Source organism: Charadrius vociferus, unplaced genomic scaffold (assembly GCF_000708025.1).
Source record: "Charadrius vociferus isolate BGI_N301 unplaced genomic scaffold, ASM70802v2 scaffold159, whole genome shotgun sequence".
Taxonomy (NCBI): Eukaryota; Metazoa; Chordata; class Aves; order Charadriiformes; family Charadriidae; genus Charadrius; species Charadrius vociferus.
In genome coordinates, this window is record NW_009649940.1 from 2,354,548 (window position 1) to 2,378,494 (window position 23,947).

Consider the following 23,947-nt stretch of genomic DNA (forward strand, 5'->3'; position numbering starts at 1 on the left):
AAAAATAGAATCATTTTTTTCAGAGTTGAAAAACCAGAAAACATGCTTTCATTTGAAAATTACTGGTAAGGAGTATAAATCACATTTCCAGTCTGCTTCGTATTAGTACATCAGAGCAGGGTTAGAACACCAGTTTTCATCCAAAAGTAATTCAACAGACCATCTGATGCCACTTGCTATGAACTCACGTGAAGCTGAGAGAAAGAAGTGGCCCAGTAAAAATTATTGTGATGTAAATTGCATCTCTAAGACAGTAACTGAACAGTTACAGTTACCTAAGTGGCTTGTTACAACTAACAGTTTAGATCAATGCTGTAGTAAGAATAAACTGGAATTTGCAGTCGCTTGCTAATTTCCTGCTCTGGCTAAAACATCCTGAATTTTTTAAACTGTGAAGTTTATTAATGAACAGGATAAAAAAATGCAGTATAATGTACATATCACTTAACTCTTTGTGTCTTAAACTGTGTCCACAGAGGTTTGTCCCTGTTCTGTAAGAGACTGAGGGGTGGGAGTAACAGGCTGTCATAATAATGCTGCTTCTTTTATATTAATGTTATAAAGCACACAAAGCTAAGCTTACAAAAAGACATCAAAAGAATTTTAAGAGAGTCATTTGAGAAATAAAATACAAAGTTGACCTGAATGGGAGCAGTAGAAGCGAGTCTGACCGATGAAGTGGTGTGTTACTGCCTGAAGCGAGTAACATTCTATAGGCTGAATTTATATCATCCAGTAAGGATATTTTTATGTGTTTTTCCCTTTCTGCATCTACGTATTCTCTATGTGCCACCTAGGATTTTTCACCTCACCCATCAAGAATTCTATATTCTGTAATCTTTTCAGATCAGTATCTCCTATTACACTTGAACATCAGTAGCTTTTTTGCATCCTCCAGAGGAAGGGTTCTGTGCTACACCTTTTTCTGTAATTCTCACCATTATTTTATGCTAAAGAGCTGTTTGATTCACTGTTATCCGCCATGAAAGGGACTGCATACACGTTCCTTAGTTGCTGATAAATTTTTATTCCTTTACTTTTCGTTTTCTGGGAGATGGGTAAATTAGTGTATCAACCATAAAAAAAGGTTTAGCTATATGTGTGTGTGTTTACAGCTATTCAGTTTCCTAACAGAGAACTTTTATACGTCATTGTTGGCGGTTTTGTTACAGATCCTGGCCTCAGATGAGAACATAGGAGAGTAGCTTTGCCTTTTGGTCTGAGTTCCTATGCTTTCTTCTCTATAATTCTATGCCCAGCCAAAACCTGAAAGTCCCAATAATAAGTCCAAATAGAAAAAGGCATCTACTGACACTAACTTTTTGTGCAGCTCTGATTTACAAGAATGTGCGTTTAGAGCAAAATGTTCTCGCTGTTCTTGTTTAGTTGTTGGGTTTAGGTGTCAGCTGCTCCAATGTAAAAAGGAAAAAAGGTTTTTTGAACAGTGACTGTGTGTGGTTTCTTCTGTGAGTGCTAGATACTATGTCACCACTGAAATATTATCAGTAGTATTTCAAGTTGTTATTTTTTTCTAGGCAGTCTTTGGAGAGAAACAAAAGGAAGAGGAAATCAATAAAATGAAAGATGAAATGTCTCAACTTGCAGAAGATACTGCTGCAAGAATTAGAAAGGCAGTAAGTTACAATGTTTAGAACGAATGGGAAGATTCTTTGGTTTTCCTCAGCATGAAAAGCTATTGATGGTATATGGTCATAACGAGCAGCTTTCTTACAAGTGTTTGATCATATAGGTAGCAAGGCAGCGTACTAACAGTACTGTACTCTTCAGCTTTGTTATCTAGACATATATTCTTCTGAAATAAATGATATTTTTAAATCTATCAAGAACCAAAAGTGTTGATGTCTGTGTCCACATTGATATAGAGAAGGCTACACTGTGCAGAAGTAAAGAACGGTGTTTTGATTTCAGATTCTGTTTAGTAGCACGTCAACAGACTGAGGATTGGTACCAAGGTATTTCGTTTATGATACATGGCCTCATATTGGAAGTTGCTGATGGCAGTTTATCATGTATCTTCAGATGACAGGAGCTGTTGAAAGTTATACTATCGTTTTTTTGGCATCTCAGTACTTAAAAATATTCCCCCATTTGGGCAAGTAAGACTCTTCTACCAAGTACAGCTAACAATCAAAAGGCTCTATATCACAGCACGCTTAGAAATCAGAATTCGTCAGAGAAATTACTAAAAAAAGTTGCAGTCTCTTTATGATTTTTTTTTTGTTATTAGCAGCTGAAAAACTGAAGCTCTTATAAAAGACTAGTCACAAAGTTAATTTTGTTTTTATTAGCAACTGAAAAACTGAAGCTCTTCTGATAAAAGACTAGTCACAAAGTTAATTTTCTCCATGTTGTGTCCCATCTGCAGTTAAAATGCAGACTGATCTACCTGGAGGTTCTCAGTAATTATCTGCATGTCAAAGAGACTTGCTTTATTTTAAGGCAAACTCCAGAGGAAATAAAGGCTTGTTACAGGCATGTGCTGGCAAAGTCTTTTGTTGCAAGTGGACAACACTGTAAAGCAATTATCTCATTTGTAAGTTTTCAGTGTTGCGATTGATTTTGCCTCCTTTCACTTTCTTCACTATGACACAATGTGCATATATACTGTATAGTGATAAAAGGGTTCTTTTTCTTTCCAATGCTTTCATTTTGAGAGGTTTCAGGAATATACTGCCTAAATTTTCAGAGCCTTTGAAATGAGGTTAAAGATGGTTTGTGCCTTCTTTTTGGTGGTTACCCGAACCACAGAAATTGTGTGGATTACTTAAAACCGCAATATTAAATGTCATACATGATTTGAAGAAGGTACAAGAGCTAAAGAGCAATTAGGATAAGCTTAAAACCACAATATTAAATGTCATACATTTACAAGAGCTAAAGAGCAATTAGGATAAGCACTCTAGTTGAGACAATGATTTACTAATCAGAATTTAGAAATTTTGAAATGTCCTATTTCTTATTTTGAAATTTTCTCAGTAAAAGTGAATCTGTCAAAAGCATACAAAGTAAAATTTTAAACTATGAGTTGTCACATTTCTCCAGGTATTAAAAAATACTGCTTTTATTATGTGATCTAAAAATATCTATTACGCAGATTACAAATAACTTGCACCTAAAGGACAGCAGCATTTCTGACAGTCTTACTGTTCTTTTTGTAAGGCCTGATGTCTTCCTTTTTGCTTTTTTATTTTTTTTCAGAACACCCTCAGTTAAAGTAGTATGGATTGATAATAAACATTCTTCTAACTTCTGTGTAGTAAGATTCTGCCAGTTATTGCAGTCCCAGATATTTTCATTTTTATATACATGTACCACATACAGACCTGTTCTATATATATATATAAACAGGATGGAAAAACATTTAATGGGATTTAGTTTTTCAGTTTTACTTTGGTTTTGATCACAGGTAGACTCTGCAAAGAAGCAATATAATGTGCAGATTTCTCGACTAACAGAAGAACTTTCAGCTCTTCAAATGGTATGATGTTGACTGATGAAAGTATTTTTGATAGCAAAACATTTGAGACTTCTAGTTGTTGTTGATCAAGTAAAATACTAAATTCAGGTAAAAGTAAGTCAACTAAAATACGATTAATGTGTAATTGTCTAGGGCTACGCTTTATTCATGCATAGCACTTTACGTCCGGCATGTCTCCAGACGTTAATGCAACATAGTGTCTTTCATGTCACAAAAGTGACAGTGTGCAGTGTCCTAAAAGTCACTGCAGAAATTCATATTTAGGTGTAAAGGGTATTTGCTTTGAAAATGCATTTTTAATGTACAGATTTGCCTTACGTGTATACAATCATATCTTTCTTTTACTGCAAACTTGCCTGGTTCTGCATGAAATAATACAGTTCTGCAAATCCACCCGTTTCTTTGTGTAAGTTTATTCCTTGAGTTATGCATGTTCTTATCATAGCCCACAAGCATCTTGACAGTCCGATTCCGTGCTCTAGAAAGTATTTCCCATGTGATGGCATTTCTTAAGTATGCCTGTTTCTTTCAGGGATAAATAAAGGATGGAAAGCTGAGTATTGCATATCTATAGTTGGGTGTGTAGAAATGAAGTATATGAAAGTTGATAAAGTCCGCTAAGGGAAAGTCTGTGCATCACAATCATCATATTCTTGAATGAACCAGGAACTTATAACAAATTATGTAGGAGACCAAAAGGGGTTGGTGCATATGCATCTATTTATGGATTAAATTTATTTTAAAAAGGTTTCATTTTACGTGTCTCGGTCTGTATAGTGAATGAGACTGATCCTATAGAGCAGATAAATATAGCAGCAGCAAGAACTACATTTACAATGGCTGGTTTTTGGCTTTGGCACTTGAATTTTTATTTTGAGTAATTTTTTATTAGATGTATTTAACAATGACTTTTTAAAAATAGGAATGTGGAGAAAAACAGGGTCAAATTGAACGAGCCATTAGAGAAAAGAGAGCAGTGGAAGAAGAACTTGAAAAGGTAAGGCAATGCATGCATTTTTACATGATGTTTAAGATCTCTTCTGAGAGGAAAAGATACATTGATTTTTCCCATTTCTCATGGGTTTTTTTTTCCCTTAATTTTCTTATTTTATTATTTGAGTGGATTTTCTTAATTGTAAGTTTTCATGTAATTATTTTAATGTGATTTTTTTTAATCCAGAAGGCATTTTAAAGCTGTAAGACTAAACTGACAAAGAGGGTTCTTTGAAAAGTGTAGAAAGTAAAAGGAGAGATGTTTGACATAATCCAAAAGACCGTTGGTACATGTTCCGCTTACACTTAAGCTCAACAGACAGAAAACTAAATGAATGCCAGATCTTTGAAAACTTTTTTTCCAAGTAGCAGCAACAATGATAGAAATTCAGTTTTGTTTTAAATCACTGGAAAATAGGACACAATGAGGAGTATCCTCCTTGTCAGTACTATGCTGCCAATCTCCAGTGTGAGGTAAGGATCATCTTACATCTAAGTTTATTCTTCAGATTTACAGGGAAGACAGAGGACATGAATCTGACAACAGAAAACTAGAGCAGCTGCATCAGAAATACTTACTTGCAGAAACTACCAAAGGTGACCTTCAGCTAAGTCTGCAGACAACACAAAATAAACTGAAACAACTAGAAATGAAGTAAGTAGTGGATGTTACAGGAATTAGAATGGAAAACAATGGAAATTATTTCTGACTAATTAAATTGTTGATTATTTGTTAGATTTTTGTCACATCTCTTTAACCAGAAGCAGGCATAGCACTGAGATGGCATAATTCTGAAGCAAGGGCAATTGTGAATCACTAGAAAAGAACTAAAAGGGATAATGTGCTATAGAACAAAAGATTGTCTTTACAAGAAAAACAGTTGTTGCAAGCAGTTATTCGACAGAAAAATGAAAATAGGAGCATGTTATTTGGAATCTAACTGCATTTTTAAATACTGTTTGTAGGAAAAGTTACTTAATGAAATATTCAGGCCAAATTTATTATTTATAAATTCATCTACAGTGTGGTATCTCCTAGTACATGCAGACCACTGTTTACGTGGCATACTGAATTGCAGGTTTGTGTTCAGAGCTAATAGACGTTATTGCAGTTCCAATAATACAATGGTAAAAAGTACAATCTGGTACACGTTTTTAGAGCAGGTTGTCATTTTCAGTGTAAAAAGTTGAGATAATTTTCTAGGATTCCTCTAGAAGCTTCAGTCATTTCTGTACTCTCATGATCGTAAATCCTGTCATTTGCCAGAGCAATCCTCACTTGAGAATCTGGAAATGTTATAAAAATTCACGTTGTCATTTTACTGAGATTGCTGCAATATTAGATTGGTTTTATGAATTCCGTCATCTTGATAATATTCTTTGCTGACTTGTGCATAGTTCTAGCTGGCAAGCCCATGAAACGTGCTGAGCTGATACAAAGTTTCAGGAAGAAACAGGGGAATAGCTGTACTGGGTCAGACCAAAGATCTGTCCCGGTATGTATTTTTTCCCTCTAGTTATGGTAGTTGTTCAAGCCTTGTTCCAACAAGACTTTTCTTCTTTCAGCTCTGAGGAAGAGAAGTCTCGTTGCCAGGAAGCTATCTCTAAATTGCAAAGCATTCTGGATTCAGAAAGAGAAAAGAGCGCCTTTGTCAGTGAACAAAGGCTAAAACTTCAGCAAGAGAATGAACAACTGCAAAAAGAAATGGAGGGCTTGAGAAAACTGGCCACAGAAGCTCAACAAAAAGCTAAAATAAGGGTATGTTTATACGTTATTTTTATTTTAACGTAAGACTGATACTTGCTTAATAAGGCAGCAGTTCTAAGAGAAAATCATTGAAAGTTTAAATTAAGGGTGAAAATTTCAATGATGCTTCCTGGTGTCTGCTTAAAAGTAATTTTGTTGTAGCATTGTGTGTCCTCAGAATCTACTGGGTAACTCAAGCTCTGCTAATAAAATTGTATTTTAATATCTATTAAATTCTGCTCAATAAGATCCCAGATATTCTTTGTTTTTTATAAATGAATAGATGAAATAGTAACATAGTTTCCTTCAAGTGATTTCACTTATTCCCATTCCAGATCTGATTTCTCTCCTGTCTGTAATGTGTTAGGAATCTCCGTATGACTTTCAGTCCAGAGTGTTCCTCTGCTTGTATGTCCACCATGTTGTCAGAACAGTGTGTAACTAATAACTAGTTTAATACTGTGGTTGTTGAACGTTGGTTCTGTATTTTCTGGACAGAAGTCATTTTTCTGTATGAATAGCTGCAAACAAGATAATCAGCTGAAAGATGGATGTTCTTTTTGAACACGTTCCATTAAATGCAGCTGAACAGACTGCAGGTGGGATAATGAATTAATAGTGACCTCAGGAGATTCATGGAACCTTTGCCTTTTAGAGGGAGTAACAGCTTTGATCCTTGATGTGCTTTCTAAACATACACAGCTGGTACTTTCCCCTCTGCTCTTAACTCCAGGAATGTAAAGATATTGAAAAGGGATCTAAGAATCTGCAGCAATGAAGAGGACCTCAGAAAGCAGTTGTACAAGTTAGGAAAGGGGGCCATCACAAACCTGGGTGCCACTTTGCACCACAAGATAAAGGAGTCAAATTAATCAGGAGATCTTGCTCCAGCTCCAGAACCCTTTGGTCAAATGAAGTTTAAAGGATCAGAGTCTGGTAACAGATAGGTAGCGGTTATAAAGCATAGACCAGATCTTTGTCTGTCTCATTTTTAATCAGACAGGCTTCCATTATAGTCACAGATAAGATTTATTGCTTGCTTTCATTTTCCTCTGATGTACGAAGGATTTTAGATGCAGTTAAGAAACTCCTAACACATTTTAGCTAGATGAGAAAGAACGAATGTGTTTCTGTGGAGAAAACACAAGGGAGGAGGATAAAGATTATTTACAAAAATAAGCATACACAGCTCATTATCCTTTATCGTCAGTTGTACTATTTGCTTAAATTGGCTTTGGGAACATGTATCTATTTGAGCATATAATCACAAGTGTAATTATTGTATGTAACATGCTTTCAACAAATATTTATAAATTTAACTCGTGTTGTAAAAAAAAAAAAAAAGGTAAAAAATGAGAGACCTGATTGCACCCAATTTGTATTTTTTCTAGATAAGCACAATGGAGCATGAACATGCTGTGAAAGAACATGGATATGAAGCTCGACTTAAGGAAATGGAAGACACCAGTCAGAAGTCTACTGCAGAACTTAGACGGCTGTTAGCAGCTCAGCAAAAAGCAACAAATCGGTGGAAAGAAGAAACAAAAAATCTTACTGAAACTACAGAAGCCAGGATCAGTAAGCTAAAGTAAGTGCCATTTTGTTCCTCTTCTGGAAACTGTTACAGGTTTAGTTACTGTTTGGTGTATGGCAGTAGACCTGTGGTGAAAACTGTGAAGAGCAAACCATCTGGACTAGGTGACGTGCTTCCAGCAAAACAAAAAAGAATGTTTAAAGAGAACTTTCAGTGCTCTTTGTGAAGTTAGCAGCTAGGCACTGAAGTAATAATTTTGCATCTTGTTGATGTGTGTGAATTTTGTAATGACAAAAAGTAAATGGAATATATTATTTCTAATTTTCTCTTTCAAGGTACAGCATGCTCAATTTAGAGAATTTCAGCTTTGGCTTATGAAAACCTCTATATTTATAGCTATTCAGAACAGTCACCATAAAATCAGTAGTGGAGTGAGTCTCCAGACTTCTAAAAAAAACTATTGGGATGCATATGTAATGTTTTCTTCTGAGCAGCTGCTGTCATAAATGAGGATACAAATGATTTTTGCGATTGCCCTAAGCAAAAATAAGATATAAACTTTACTTTTCTCTTAATTCATACAGGTTGCCAGGTAACTAGCTGGTATTTGTATTCCCAGCACAGAATATAAGAATATTTTCAGTTTTGAAAGGGCATGATAACAAGGGCATCTCATGCAACAGGCACAGATACAGATGATATATTATTCCTAGATGCTGGGGAATACAAGCGCCTCTGGTGCCTTTGATACTATAGACAAACAGACAGACATAACTGGTTTAGAGAGGATGGCGGCGTTACTGGAAATGAGTGAGTAGAGAAGGAAGTGTCCCAGTGAGAAATTTGCCCACTGAGAAATGAGCCATTTGCAAATTATGTCTGAAACAAATACTACAAAGTGATCTTTTTTTAATGCATACTGCTATAGATACTGTTTGCTTCGACTTGGATGTTAATGTCCATTAAAAAATGTTAAGAATCCACACTGATCGGTTTGTGAAGTAAGCAGATGCGGCATCTACGTTCACCTTGGTTTTCCTTTTCAGTGTGTGGACACATTGCAGAGTGTTAAAATGTAAATTAATTGGTCTGTGCACAGTGGATTTTTCATGTCTTTCCTTTTCTGGTATTCCCTTCCTCCACCTCGGCTTCCTCATGTGTCTTGTTTAGCTGGCAAGTAACTGCCAAACTGTGGCTAGCTGCGAGCTGACACACACTCACTCACTCCGGTTAGCCAGCTAGCTGGTGCTTGGAGGAGGCCAAGTTTTAAAGGGGCTTTCTCTCAACAGAGGCAAAGATAAATGTTTACCTCGTGCTTTAGTCGATTTCTAAGCTCAGGAAACTCTGTCAGATCAAGTAGACTATCAATTGGAGATTAAATTAGCCTGATATTTTTATAGAACTTAGACATTTAAGTCCTTGCGATCTCTTCCTCTTCAAAATTGGTTTAAAATTGGAGGAGATTGACAGACTGGTACACAATAACTTCTAGACTAGGAAGCCTGATTTCATAAGTCTCACTTCTTTCAAATTAAAATGGTTAGAAAAGAATATAACATTGCGTATATCATCGTCTTTTGGGAAGTGCATTCAGTGGTTTTTAGCAGAAGAATTCAGGGTATGCAGCTGCGTTAACTTGAGTAATTTGAAATGACCCTTTAATTTTAGTCATGTAAAGTTCAGGATGCGCTCATTCTTTGCTCAGATTAATTTTAGAAGTTGCTTACTATCATGTTAGCAAAGAGGCAAAGCTCTTGCCCTGTTAAAATTGGAAATGTGTGAAGTCTAGCTTTTATTTCCTTTGGAGTAATCATTAGATTTTCCATGTTTCATTATTATAATGGCTTACATATTCTCAGCTCGAGCCATAATACTTCCAGTATCCTATGCAGATTTTGAAGTCACAGTTTTTTAAGCGTAGCTTGACATTTCTTAGTTGTCAGAATGCCAATGGTGTGAGTGGAATTAGAACCCAAGTTTCTAAACACAAGCAAGGAAAATAACTTCCTGAAAGTGTTGCCTACAACAAATCTACCCTGCCGCTACTCTGACTTGATTTTCCATCTTTTTTAGAGAAGTATGTGAATTTGACCTCCAGTGAACTTCGCAAACAGCAGTCTTGTATGGAGTAGTGCTTCCCTTTGAAACTACTTTCATTCCTCTTTAAAGTGACACAGTGTCTGTCATGACTAGTTGTACCCATTGTCTGCCCAAATAGAGGAATGCTGAGTTCCATCCTGCTTGAAGTAACAGGAATGATAGATGAAACGTTTATTGATGACTTTTCTGTTTTACTAGCAGCTTCACTGATCTGCTTTTCATTTTTTCAAGTGCTCCTTTTCTGAGCGTTGAGAACACATTGTAGTAGTAGTGGATTGTTACCTATGATAACTAGTTCAGTTTAAATTTTTCAGACAGTTCAAAATCATACTAAATCCAATTGGAGATAATATTTCTGCCTATTTTTTCTACAAAAACAAGTCCTAAATGATCAGTCTGGTCAGTTTTATCTCTCTGAAGTAAAAAGTTTCGGGTTTTTACCTTATCTGTCCAGATATAGACGGGTTTTATTTTGCCTTAAATGTACTGCATTTTGCAAAGATTACTAAAAACCATTTTTTTAAAAAGTCTGTTTCAGAAGTCATCACAGTGTTGAGCATGACTGCGAGACACTGGGAGCTGTGCTTATTCACTGACAGTGTTAGCGGGATAGCTTCACTGTAGGTAATTAGCTGGGTCTTACTGATGCTTTTTTGACATCGTTTGTAAATGCAGTAACTAGAGAAAAATACTTTGTAGTGTTTCATGCTAAGGTAAATATAAGCTGTTAAACTTGTAGTTTATTTTCTGTAAATGGAACTACAAAATCTCTCACAGTTGAGCAACTAGATTGCTAACTAGGTCCTGAATGTAGTTCAGCAACTTCCAATTAAAAGGGAAAAATTGCAGACTTTCAAAACAATTGAAGTTGTCTGTGAAGCAGCTGCTTTCCTCCTTAAAGCTTTAATGTTAAGTGTTACAATGTTGCTATAGTGGACCAAAAGCTTTAGACCTTATTTATCGACAGCAAAATGCTGACATAGAAAATATAACAGACATAAGAGGAAGTCTGCTTTGTGAATCTGCATGAAAACTAGGTAGTAAATTTTGAAAATGTCCCTGTTTATGTAAGAAACTGCTTATGTGGCATCATCTGGAAAACTCCTGCAATAATTTACCGTCCTGTATCAGAGAATGCTGCCTGATGAGCAGAATAGAAAAATTCTTCATCTCGTTAACAATTGTAAGTCTTCACTAAGTGCACATCATTCTCTGTGGCTTCAGTAGATATTTTGGTGCAAGTCTAAAAGCAAAGACAGTTACTTTAAGATGATTCCATAGGTGATGCTTTTGCATCCTGTATAAGCTAGAAGCAGAAGTTTTTGAGACGTTTGCTCTACCTAACAAGGAAGCTGGCAATGGGAACAAGTTTGTGCTCTGCTAGAAGGTTGTAATTTAAACTGACATAAGGAATTTCATAATTAAATCTGTGCAGTGATGCTCTGATATTACGGCGACAAGTGGCTATAACAGAACCTGTAAGTATTATCTAGAAAATTTAACGCTAGCTTATTTTTCACGTTGTATGCATTACCAGATACGTAGCTATGCAGAATGCAGTTGGTATGAGAACTAGCTCCTGAGTTACACAGTAGGAGTTATTCAATGCAAAGTCCTTCCTTATATTATAAATAAGTAATTATCATATTTATTTTAATCTTACCACAATAACATTTTGCATAAGTATTTTGAGTGCGAGTACAGAATGGCAAATCACTTCTTACTTTGTTGTGAACTAAAATAAAGTTGCTGATTATTTAAAAAGCAAAATAATTTTGCAGCAAATGCATTTATCATGGAAATATCAGCAAGACCAGTAAATAACGGACTGACAGTGGGTAAGCAGGATCTATTGAATTAAAGGCTCTGTTTGAAAGTCCTCTTGAGGTTAATGCAGGAAATGGTATCACCAAGCCTTATAGCAGGGTCCGAGTGAAAGGCTGATGTTCACCCAGCTTTCCTATATACATACGTTTTTAAGTCTATGTGGTTTTGAGAGGGTTAGTTAAGCTCTGAGCTTGTAAGGAAAACTTAATATCTTCCTTAGAAACTCCATGCTGACTGGGCAGCAAGACTTACGTGAAGATACCAACATACTCTTTTTGGATTTAAATAGAGAGCGTGCCAAGTTTAGCAGCATATCGTGGTTATTTAGTATATTTTGAGGACAGCGTGAGACGTTCCTTGGCACTTCATGAAGTTACTGTTTGATGTATCAGATTCATGCAAATATATGAGCAAATACGGAGGTTGTGTTGGTGACATATAGCAGAATTTCAGTTCTTAATAAAAATTATTACTCTTACAGCATAGTAATGTGCTTTATAAGTGAATGTTTTTGGGGAAGTTATACACTTCCTAACAAAGTCATATCCATGTATACTAGGGAGGTATTTTACATAAAAGCATTTTATATTGCATTTCACCAGAAGTTTGCTGTTAGCGCAGCTCTCGTAAGCATTGAGTTGGTGTCCCATTTGTTAGTGTAGGTGTTTCCCATTCCTTTGCCTTAAATTCATGATCTGTTGCTGTTTTTCAGTTCTCTCCTCATTACTTTCATTTTCCATGTGAAGGTGTCTGAAACATTTTGGCTTCTTTACTAACTTCCCAGCAGCAGCTGCCAACTTTTCCATATTCTGTGCGGCTCATTTGTCATCTTTTAAGTCTGCAGTGTTTTGTTTGTGAGGTGTAATACATATGCATAAAGGAAGCATTAAATGAATACTTTTAAGAATGGAAGCAACATCAGCAAACATTAGGTGATTTTTAATTTAAAAAAAATAAAGAAGGAAAAGTAAATTTTGCAACCTGGAACAGTAGAGCAGAGGGATTTTTTTTAAAAATAAGAGAATTAGTAGATCAGGTAAAAACGTTGATAAATATACTTTCAGGCTTCACTGAAGATTGTTCTGTGCTCTCTTGGACATTTGGGTCTCAGTTCAAGTTAAACATGTAATTGTTGGCTGTAAAACTGAGCTTGGAATTAAGAAACAACGCTGAAACAGTAGGCAATGCATTGAATACTTGTAGACTAAATTCCACCATTTTCTTCATAAAAATACATTACAGTCTTCGTTTACGAGAAGAGTTTTCCCTCTAAGCATCTTAAGATGCCGTACGCTTTTAGAAGGATTTACTGGTAATAGACCTCACCTTCACCTTGCAAGAGGGCAAGAAACCAGTTTTGCTTCAATATACTTGTGCCAAAAGTCAATCTTGAAGGTAACTAAGAAGGTCAGTGCTTCTTGCAACATAGGTCATCGTTCCAAATAAAAACATTGCTCTTGGCAGCATGACTAACAACTCATGACTAGTGTTTATTCTCTTTATTCCTGCAAAATGTCTAGTCTGGCAGACTATGAAACGAAGCTGTTCTGACTTTTGATTGCATCCATTTTAGATGTACTTTGAGTTCTAATGACATTTACTGAAGTGAACTTAGACAGCAAATATTTACAATTAGAAAATAGTTATGCAAATGAATGATTACTGTTAAAGGTTGTAAAAAAAGTGGCGTAGCACTCATATCTATTTAAAGATGAGTTGTCCCATGACTTTTCTATTGAATTTAGGTTGGTTGTTTCTCTAAGAACACGTATGTATGTAAAAAATTAATTCATACCTGTTTATGTGTGTTTATAAACACATGCAAAAATGATCATCTTCAGATTAAGTTTGGGAGAATTTTTTATTGTAAGTTAAGGTGAATTTAATGCTCTTTAAAGACCTGTTCTGGCTTTGGCTGGGATGGAATTAATTTTCTTTATAGCAGCCCATACGGTGCTGTGCTTTAGATTTATGACCAAAATAGTGTTGATAACACAGCAGTGTTTTAGCTGTTGCTGACCAGTGCTAATAAGGCTTCTCTGGTTCTCCTTCTGCTGCCCCAGCAAGGAGGCTGGCAGTGAGCAAGAAGTTGGGAGTGGACACAGCCAGCTGACCCCAGCTGACCGAAGGGATCTCCCTTAATGTCCGTATAATGTCACGTTCACCAATAAAACTGGAAGTTCTTCCAGAGTAGCTGTTGTTTGGATACTGGCTGGGCGTTGGTCTGCTGGTGATGAGTGATTGCTTTTGCATCTTTTTTTTTTTCCCCTTCTTCACTTATTAAACTGTCCTTCTCTTCACCCATGAGGTTTTTTTCACACCTGTACCCTTTGGGTTCTCTCCCCCTTCTCTCTGGGGGGGAGTGACTGAGCAGAGTGACTGGGTGGGGGCTTACCTGCCAGCTGGGTCCATCCACCTCAAGACCAAAGAACAGATGTGGCTTTTGAGACGGAAATGCATATTAAGACTTCATTTTAGTTGAACTGGTTTGGTTACTTGCTGTGTTTCAACAGGCTTGCGTTCTGACAGTTGCATCTCGGCTGGGGTCTGAGATTGAACCACCAATTCAGTTCTGACCTGGAATAATCAGTAGAATGAAGTGACATTCTGAGAGGCAAAAAGTCATCTTGCACATTCTTTAGGGATTTAAATGGAAAATAGTAAGGAGAGAAGTATGGAAATTCTATAAAACTAGCAAGCTTATTTCTAAAGGTAATTATTTTTATAACACAAAAAGAGCTTTTAAGTCTTGGTAAGTAATTTAACTATTATGTGTTTGTTAATTTAGTAACTGACTTCTATTTGATTCCCCCCCCATATCTGGAACATAATTTAAGTAATCTAAATAACCAAATCAGAATTGGGTTTAGTGCTTAAAAGGTTATTTTGATCTTCAGTGTCACTTCTCCACAGATTTGTGGGGAATTTTATAAGAAACAGAACCAATCCATGTGGTTGTTGCTGATCTATAGGGTGTAGAGCTTCCAACTGTAAAGTTGTAAGCTCTAAGATCGCTGCCAGTTTGAATGTCCCAAAACTCCAAGGGACTTAGGTGATCTGCCTTTAACAGCTGTGGTAAAATAATAGTTTCAAGTGCTTCCAGCTTCTTTTACGTTTCTCGTCTTCATTTGAAAGAATTTATTTTTGAAAGAAATGCAGACTACGTACACGTATGTTTAAAGGCTCTTGCTTTCACTGGGGTACTGTAACCTAGAAAAACAGTTCCTATGGCCATATTTGGGGGGAAGAGACTGGCAAGGACTGTTCTTATTACCTTACAGCATTGTGTATAAAGCTATGTAGTCCTTCAGACTTAAGCTGAGAAGAATAAATGACAGCTGAGATAGAAAGTGCAATCAGCAATACCAAAGGAATATTTAGGAGATTTGTACATCGGAAGGAAAAAACTTCAGTAAAAACAGAATGCAGGATAGATTAAGAAGAGGTGAGAGAGAAAGTTCTGACAACAGAATTTAGGCAAAACCAGGGTAATTGGATCTACCAGCATTTACTAAAAGAAAAAAAAGACTGTAGGCAGGTTTAAAAAATAAGGGCAGATTATTAACTCATTCTGTAAAGTCCACCTTGATTCACCTGTACTTATGTTAAATAGGTTAAACAAATAAATTAAAAAAAGAGATCATAATAGAAGTAGTAGTAGATGATTAATCCCTTCTAATTGGCATATCAGTATTTTTCATAGATTTTTACGTTCTAATCCTGAGAACGAAGAAAAGAATTGAGGTAAATTGAGAAAGAATTTGGCAGATAATGAGGGGTTATATATAAACCCTTACCAGACTCTTCTCCAGTGGCCAACACCAAGAGCACATTTTTGTTGAGCACGATTCTGGTTGGACCAGGGATCAGAAAAAGATCCACACTGATAAGCGAAATGTCATATTCGATGAAATGACTGAGTTATCCACAGAATACCCTTCAGCAGAGTAGATGAAAACTGCAGATGGGAGAAAGGTAGATCTTGTAACTTGAAAAACTTCACAGGAAATTGACAGTTCTCTCAACTTTGCTATGAATATCACTTTGGGCTGCTAGACGTGGGGATGATTGCTCAGTTAAGGTACAGTTTAGCCTGAGTAGGGGTAGTAATAGGTATACACAAGTCTATTCTCTTTTTAGAAATATAACTGAATCTATAAAACAAACAGTACATGAGACAATTTGTAAATTTTGGTTTAAATGATAAAGAGGGTAAGTACTTTAGAAGTTACTTCCATGTAACAATGCAGTTGAGGAGCTTTAAAAATCTTAACTCTTTAGCTAATAAAAAAGTAATAAAATTTAAGACTAATGCATAGTATGAACAAATTGATAAATTAATACTCTAAACCATCTGCCACTGTTGTCAAGTAGTAAGATACAAATTTTGGGGAGAAAAAAAAGTATTTGTTGTAACATAAACCCATTATATCTGAACACCTATACTGAATGGCTTCATTTTTTTAATATTCACTTGAATTATTATTGTCAATACTTACAAAAAGGGGATCCTTGCCCTATTGTTTTTAAATTTAAATACTTCACTTAGTTAAGTCATCTGATTGCAGCTATTTTGGGTGTCTTTGTTCCAGTTTCTGCTTCTGAAACATTTCTGTGTCATAGTTAGAGTCCTTAACTCAACAGTAGCCATGTGTGGATTTTGGAGTTCTCAGTTTTATCTTTTCTATAATTGAAAAGAATCTGCCTGTGAAGAATTACCTTTTTTGGTACCTGTGTACGAAGAGTTGGCCAGGACTGCCTTCTCCTTCTCCCTACCTCCTGTACAGTACACTGGGTGAATTGCACAGCATCTTGAGATGAAGAAGTTTCCTTCATTTCTTAAACATTATTCTTGGCTGCACTTCTGTAATGTTTGGCAGCCAGAGCTGCTTATTTTAAGATGTTCATTAAAGAGAAAAAATTAACAGGATGAGAGACAGCTGCAGGTACTGGCAGTATACAAAATTCATAATTACTAAGAGTAACTGAAGCATATTATACTATAATTCAACCGAAAAAACAGCTGGCACATGCTATATTTGTCATATGAGAGCTTTGCAGAACGTACTTGCTACAGCTGGCGGATTTATCACCCGTCTGCCGAAATGCTAAAAGCTCACCTTTTGTTTCCTACTCACTTAACAAAGACAGTATGGAGTAGGGACTGATGTGATTATTCAGCAGTTGGGGTTACTGCTCAATTTTAATATTAAAATCTCATAATGTGTGTTTGGGAGGAGGGTTAACAATCGGAATGAATCAACTGTCTAGCTCAATAGCCAGCATGTTTCCTTATGCTTACAAGGTTAAACTGTTTTCTTTAAATACATGTGCAGTGTGATCTAATTATAAAAAGAATTTCTTGATATACAGCTGTGTATGAGCATGTAAACGCTGTTTGTGGCCTGTGCTGCTAAGAATGCTAATTTCACACCTCAGTACAAGTATAGAAGACAGATTGTTTTCAGTGACTAGGAATTTTTAATTTAGAAAATTCATCTATTTGGATAGTCTTCTAAGATGACATAACAATAAAGATGGCTTGTCAGAGTTCAAGAATTTCCTTATTTTCAAAGCCTTTTTTACGAGCGTAGTTGAACATAAGCGGTCTACACATTGTAAGGAGTAGTGTTTGAATAATTTTCTAGGGAGTTTGTTTAGAAAAGGTATGTATGAAAAGATACAACAGGAATTGTGTAAAATTTCTGTTTTGCTAATAAAACAGTTTATAAAAACTGAACTTTCAAAAAACAGCTGTTCATTCGGGCTCCTATACTGAAAATGCTTCATCTTGATGCTTGGAATTGATTACAGAGGACAAATTGTAGTAATTGTGTTAACTGTTAACATACTATCTTGATTCTGCAATTTTAATCTATCTTTAATTCTTATCTTATATAAACTTGTTGACATGTTGTAACAAAGGTATAAACTATATATAATTTTAACTGTTTAACATTGTTTCAATATCTTCCTATGCACTCTCACTTTTATAGCAGCTAGTCAAAAGATCTTGAACCATTTTTACGATGTCTACCTGGGACTGATTTTTAAAGGAGCTGGTTGAGAACAAGGGAGTGGAGAACTACCAGCCTTATGTTAAGAGACGGGTTGCAAATTTGTATTTAAAGTGCCATATAGCAGTTTTCAGGCAAACTTTTATGAAATACTAACTTTAAAAGTTTTTAAGAGTAAATTATTATTGAGAACTAAATGCCAATATTAAAATAGCAGGGGCTTTTTAAGATGAAGATCTGAGGTTAAAGCATCTCCTACCTTACCTCCATTCCCCCCCGAAAGAATAAAGGCATCCGTTACCGTTACAGTGCATGTAGTTTCAGTAATAGGCAGAGCACCTAAAGATTATTGGATTTCTGAGCACTGTCAATGTGCTACATATTCATGAAGGCATTTCAGCATATTTTCAGCTTGGGAAAGGAAGGTAAAGTCAGAATCAAATTGAAAATTCTTCTTCACAAATATGTTTGAACCTCAACGTAGAAGGTGAAGCTCGTGGCAAGAATCTGGATCACGCCATTTTTTGTGATGGTGGTACTAGTGGAGTAGAAACTGCTCAAAGGTTAGAGCAGCCCGTTTAGTTCTGCACCTTTCTCTGGCTAAAATTACCGAAGTTCAGAGTTTTTTCCATCTTTGGTCATCCCTCTCCTTCAGTGGCTTGTGAACACAGAAGGCAAGAACTGTTTCCTTTGAGCACAAACTCAAAGATGTCTACCATAACGCAGCTATTTTTTTGTCTTCGATATGATACAAATTCAGGATCACAAAAACTCATTCAGTTTAAAAGTAAAAAGACCACTTTGAAGAAGGTGGCATTTTCCTTTTCCTCCTGAAGTGTTACATTGCTGTCTGTCTCAAAGTATAGAATGATTTGGTTTTAGGTTCAAAGTACCTTCAAAAATGTCCGCATTGCAGTCTGCTTATGGGACACTAATTCGAATGTTAATCTAAAAATCGAACTGTGCAAATGCAGCTTATATTTATAACACACTTGATAACCTGCCTGCAAAATAAGATTCAATAAACGGAAAAAAAAACCCTGTAAAATGTCAAATGCTCTTGACAGAGTCCTGTTGATTTGAACAAATACATCTCATTCCTCTGCCATTATAGTTACATATTAGAGTGCTAGCTGTGTAATGCTTTTGAAATCAATGTTTTAAGAGCAACGCTATAATTAAAAATACACCATAAGCCCCTACAATGCAAGAAAGTACCTATGAAATTATCTTCCGATAACGGATGCACTACTGTGTGTTAATCAGTATCTTTTCTTCCGATTAATAGAAGTGAGCTGAGCCAACAGAAACTTCGTAGCCAGGAGCTCGTTTCTCAGCTGGAATTGGCAAATGAAAAGCTAACTGAGGTAAGATAATGACTGATATGACAACTACTTTCAGTTATAAACTGATGCACACACACTAGGATCTTAACAGAAACCTATTGAGGTAAGTTACATTGCTGGTTTAGAAAAAAATGAGGATTTTTGACAGGAGTAGTCATAACTGGAAAACCCTCTGTTTCTGCTGACTGACATGTTTAAATGGCAGGAGACAAATTAACTTTACTCTCAAATTACGGGAAAAGGTAAAGGAGAGATCATCTTTCAAGGTTACTAATTTAGCAATAATTCAGGAAATGTTTCTGAAGTCACTTATGCCTGTGTATGCATGCATACCTCAAAAAGGAGTAGGCATTGTGTTATGGATAATGTAGCATATGCAGAGGTATAAGATTCTCAGCATGCTATGCGTATAGTAGAATTTACACTGTATGTGCACATATGCATATAGATAAAAGCATTATCCATTAAAGACTAAGGGCAGCGTTGTTTTGGAATGTACATTGTTCAATAATTAATGGCCACTTTAGAAAACAGCTATCCTGTCAGCTTCATAAATCTGCGACAATATCCAGTTCTGTCTAGGATAAGTCCTTCTGCGTTGTTTTGTGTAGCGCTGTATTATTTAGAGGAGAAAAATGGGGCTGATGCGAGAATAGATTTCTGTAAGTAAAGGATGGTGAAGAAAGACTTTATACATACCCTTTGATGAAGAGAACAGAGGAGAGCTGTAGCAAGATTATCATCTCATTTGTATTATCTAGAGTATTCTTTTCCCTTTGAGTATAGCTGAAACATTTACATTGTAAGACTTGTAAATTAAATTACCTGGATTAAGTTGTCAGCCTTTATGCATCTTTCTTCAAGATGGTGAAAAGTAAAACTTCCTCTGCAGATTACTCTGATTGGAAAAGTCATATATGATGTCATACGTGAGCTCGAAGGTCTCTATAATGTGTCTTCAGTCTTATTTTAAGTGGTAAACAGTTCCACTTCTTAAGTTCCTCGTGGTTTAAGCTGTTTCACTACAGTACGTATGGATCCAGTAAAAAGAACTTTGCATTTGTAATGAGATATATCATTTATACAGGATGAAAAATTAATGATGGAGTATCGAGAATACATCAATAGGCTTCAGAGGCGACTGAGTCAGGCAGAACAGAGGGCAGCTACAGCATCTCAAAAGGTACAAGCCTAACAAAAAACATGTTATCTAAGCGCATTAAAAAATGCCACTGAATATTACAAAAATACTCACTTTTTATCATTCCTGAGGCAGCACTGATCATTTAAGGGCATTATTAAAATTATATTAGTAATCACAGAATCATAGAATGGTTTGGGTTGGAAGGGACCTTGAAGATCATGGAGTTCCAACCCCCGTGCCATGGGCAGGGACACCTCCCACTAGACCAGGTTGCTCAAAGCCCCATCCAGCCTGGCCTGGAACACCTCCAGGGATGGGGCCTCCACAACCTCTCTGGGCAACCTGTTCCAGTGCCTCACCACCCTCAAAGTGAAAAATTTCTTCCTAATATCAAACCTAAATCTCCCTTCTTTCAGTTTAAAGCCGTTACCCCTCATCCTATTGCGACACTCCCTGATAAAGAGTCCCTCTGCATCTTTCCTGTAGGCCCCTTTAGGTACTGGAAGGCCACTATAAGGTCTCCCCGGAGCCTTCTCTTCTCCAGGCAGAACAGCCCCAACTCTCTCAGCCTGTTTTCACAGGAGAGGTGCTCCAGCCCTCTGATCATCTTCGTAGTCCTCCTCTGGACCCACTCTGACAGGTCCCTGTCCTTCTGATGTTGTGGGCCCCAGAGCTGGACACAGAACTCCAGGTGAGGTCTCACCAGAGCAGAGTAGAGGGGCAGAATCACCTCTCTTCACCTACTGTGTCAAAAATACTGATAATTGTGCAGACAAAATAGGAGATATTTGGGTTTTTCCAGCCCACAGGAAGAGGGGAAGGAAGGGATGTGGTGTATGTATCTCACTACCATAGTGTACATGCTTAGTAGATGTTTCAGTGATTCTGAAAACTTCAGACAAGGTGTGTCTGTTAGAGCCATTTCTATGCCTAAGACCTCCTTGTGCGCCATTGTGATCACTTAATGAGCGGAATTGTTGCTGCCTTCTTTTTCCAGTTCTCTTACAACTCAGTTCCAGCTTTGAGCAGTACTATTCAGTATTGCTAGACATCAGGGATATTGGGAGCAAAGGTTTTCTTCTCTTCAGAGAGATAAACTTCGGGCTTTAATTGTCTAAACCCCATGCTACCTATAATTCTGTATTTTCTCTGCTGGACAGTAGATGTTTTTTGTTCTGTTGTTTTTTTTTCCATCCAGCGTTCTCTTTTCCATACTATTCAAGCTGTACATCTTGAAGCAAATTCCATGGAGGGGTTTATACACTGGGTTCACTTATTTGCCAAGGAAGTTTGTTACTCAAGTTGGTCTCCTATTAAGTAAAGGTGGTCTTTCTGCCTCCTAATTTTTTACAGTGATTTAGGAAACGTATTTGCAAATTACAGCTTTTTAATGTGGGTGATCCCATTTGATTTGCAGAGAGGAAATGTTTTGTTGATCTAAATTGTCCAGTTAGGACAAAGGGCATTCTTTTTCCCCACAGCAGTGAATAAATGGGCGTAGCTGCCAAGCTATCATAACATAAGCTGTGTTTCCTGGCTGTAAATGCTCTCTGTCATGACAAGGTCTGCCCAGCTGGTGAAGATTTGCTCTGAAAGAGTGATATTATTTTTTTATTTTTTAACCTCCTGTTTGTTACATGGATCTGTTCAGCTCTGATGCTTCTGAGGTGCTCTCTTCCCATAAAAAAACATGGTCAGGTCACCATAATTCCCGGTAAATTCCCAGTCTCAGTGCCCATATAGGAAGAGGTCTTGCTGTTCCTGAAAACATCGATAATTATCTGTTCGTCACCAGTCTCCCTCTGAAAGGTAACAAAGAGATTTGATAAGATGTTTAGCTGCTAAGTTGTTGTCCAGATCTTACTGCCAGTCTTCAGAACTGCCTTGCCCTCTTCAAGCTTGGCAGAGGTTACTGCTGCCAGCTGTCAGGCACGGCTGCTTTGTAGTGACTTAAGAACTTCTGTGCCAAGGCCCTTCCTCTCTGCCACCCCTGCCCTGTCCCCCTCCCCTTTCAAAAAGTCGTACCAGCACTCTTCCCGCTAAAGGCTGGGGGAAAAAGCGTTCTCCAGGAGTACTGCTACAAGAATGTCTGCTCTTCTGAATCTGAAGAAATGAGGTGCTTATTCTCTTCTAGCTCTCAGAAAAGTGACGTGTGTGCCTCCTCAGATTGAGAACAGTAATTCTTCTCTGTATTCGGAATCTGTAGGTTAAGGGCTGCCTTGACTTAATTGTGTATTCTCATTATGTTATCCAGCTTACTTGTAACATTAAATCCAGTATAGGCTAGAGCTGGACTACTAGGGAGTCTAGAAATTACATTTTTATTGTGGTTAGTTCAATGACTATAAATCTTAGCTTATTATTAAATAATAGTAATTCAGTAAGAAACATAAAAAATACAGGATAATGTTTGCACAGGTTTAAAATGTGTGTATTCTATGTCGATGTCTTTAAAGTGTACTTCTACTACCTAATCTTTCATCATCTTGAATTCTTTGTGATCTGAAATAAGACAAAAGCAATAGTCATCTGTAGAGTAATTCTGTACATTCTGTTTACCCCAAATTCCCACTTATCTATGCTTGTTCCCTCTCCTTTGTGACACCTTCCATATTGAAGTTCTACTGATACTTTGATCTTTCTTATGAAAAATTATTTAAGAAACTATCTGTCTGCTTGTTTTTAATGACAGCTCACCCTGATAACTACACAGAAGAAAAAAGCTGCTTCCCTGAAGGATCTGGAAAATATTTAAACATGTATTGTTCATTCACACCATGTTGGAGTTAAGAAGATTGCTGGAGAAACTTCATATTGGAGCATAAAGTCAAATGCGTAGCAAGGCTTGTAAAACTTAGATAAATATTTTCTGGTTTATTCAGGTAAGAAAGGGGGTGGATGAAGGTACTGTATCTGTGTGCATAGTAAAGATTGGAAGAAGACTGCAAAATGTTGTAATTAAAGTCCTTTAATGTAGCAGATGAAACAATCTGATACAGTGCTGTGGCATATTGGTCTTTTTTGGTCTAAAAAACACCAGCTCCAACTATGACAAGATTGTGTACACGGAATAGATAACATTATATTGAAATTCATGAACAGCTTTGCTCACGTACAGTCGATACCTTTGATTTTTCTTTGTAGTGCAGTAACTTGGGAACATTTTGAAGATCTTTTATGAATTGTAGTAAGACACGAATTACATCACGAGCACGAGCGTCAAATAGTTGCTGGTTTTATGGCAGGCGTGAGAGCTGCCAAATGCCCTCATTGCCTTCCAGTTTTAAGAATTGGGTTCAGTTTGTTCTGATGCCCCTGGGAAACAGTTAATAAATAAAATGCTGCTATGGCTATTCATACAGCTCATTTCTAAGGACTGTAATCTTTCTTCAGTTGTGTTTTTTCTTCCTACTTACTTCCAATTTACAATTGTTCCTTGCTTTTTCTGTTGATCTACTCTCTTGGTTTGTATGCGTCTGGAAACTTCTGTTCTCTATTACTTCACTTTGCACAAAGCTGGTGAAGTCATCCAGTCCTCCAGCTTTTACGCATCTTGAAATAGCGTGTTTGAATTTTGCAGATGCCACTATGTGGGGAATCCTCTTGTGTACACTTTTTTTCTTTGATAGTTGAGAAACTTCATGATATATCATTCTAAAATTAGAGCTGAACTCTGTTTTCTTTTTCAGCTTTTAGTATAAACAATTGATAGGTGTTAACTGATTTTTTTAAGTGCTCCC

At 36.6% G+C, this 23,947-nt stretch overlaps 1 protein-coding gene across 1 annotated transcript in view; it reads left to right on the forward strand.

Moving 5' to 3' along the window:
* The window catches only part of SCLT1 (sodium channel and clathrin linker 1), a 41,887-nt gene extending 18,925 nt beyond the window's left edge, over positions 1 to 22,962 (forward strand). Inside the window, exons 12-20 of the mRNA XM_009891424.1 lie at positions 1,536 to 1,634; positions 3,428 to 3,499; positions 4,422 to 4,496; positions 5,002 to 5,147; positions 6,059 to 6,251; positions 7,631 to 7,827; positions 19,006 to 19,084; positions 20,151 to 20,246; positions 22,900 to 22,962. Coding sequence (XP_009889726.1) covers positions 1,536 to 1,634; positions 3,428 to 3,499; positions 4,422 to 4,496; positions 5,002 to 5,147; positions 6,059 to 6,251; positions 7,631 to 7,827; positions 19,006 to 19,084; positions 20,151 to 20,246; positions 22,900 to 22,962 — 1,020 coding nt within the window. The remainder of the gene's footprint in view (positions 1 to 1,535; positions 1,635 to 3,427; positions 3,500 to 4,421; positions 4,497 to 5,001; positions 5,148 to 6,058; positions 6,252 to 7,630; positions 7,828 to 19,005; positions 19,085 to 20,150; positions 20,247 to 22,899) is intronic.
* The last annotated feature ends 985 nt before the right edge of the window (positions 22,963 to 23,947 follow it).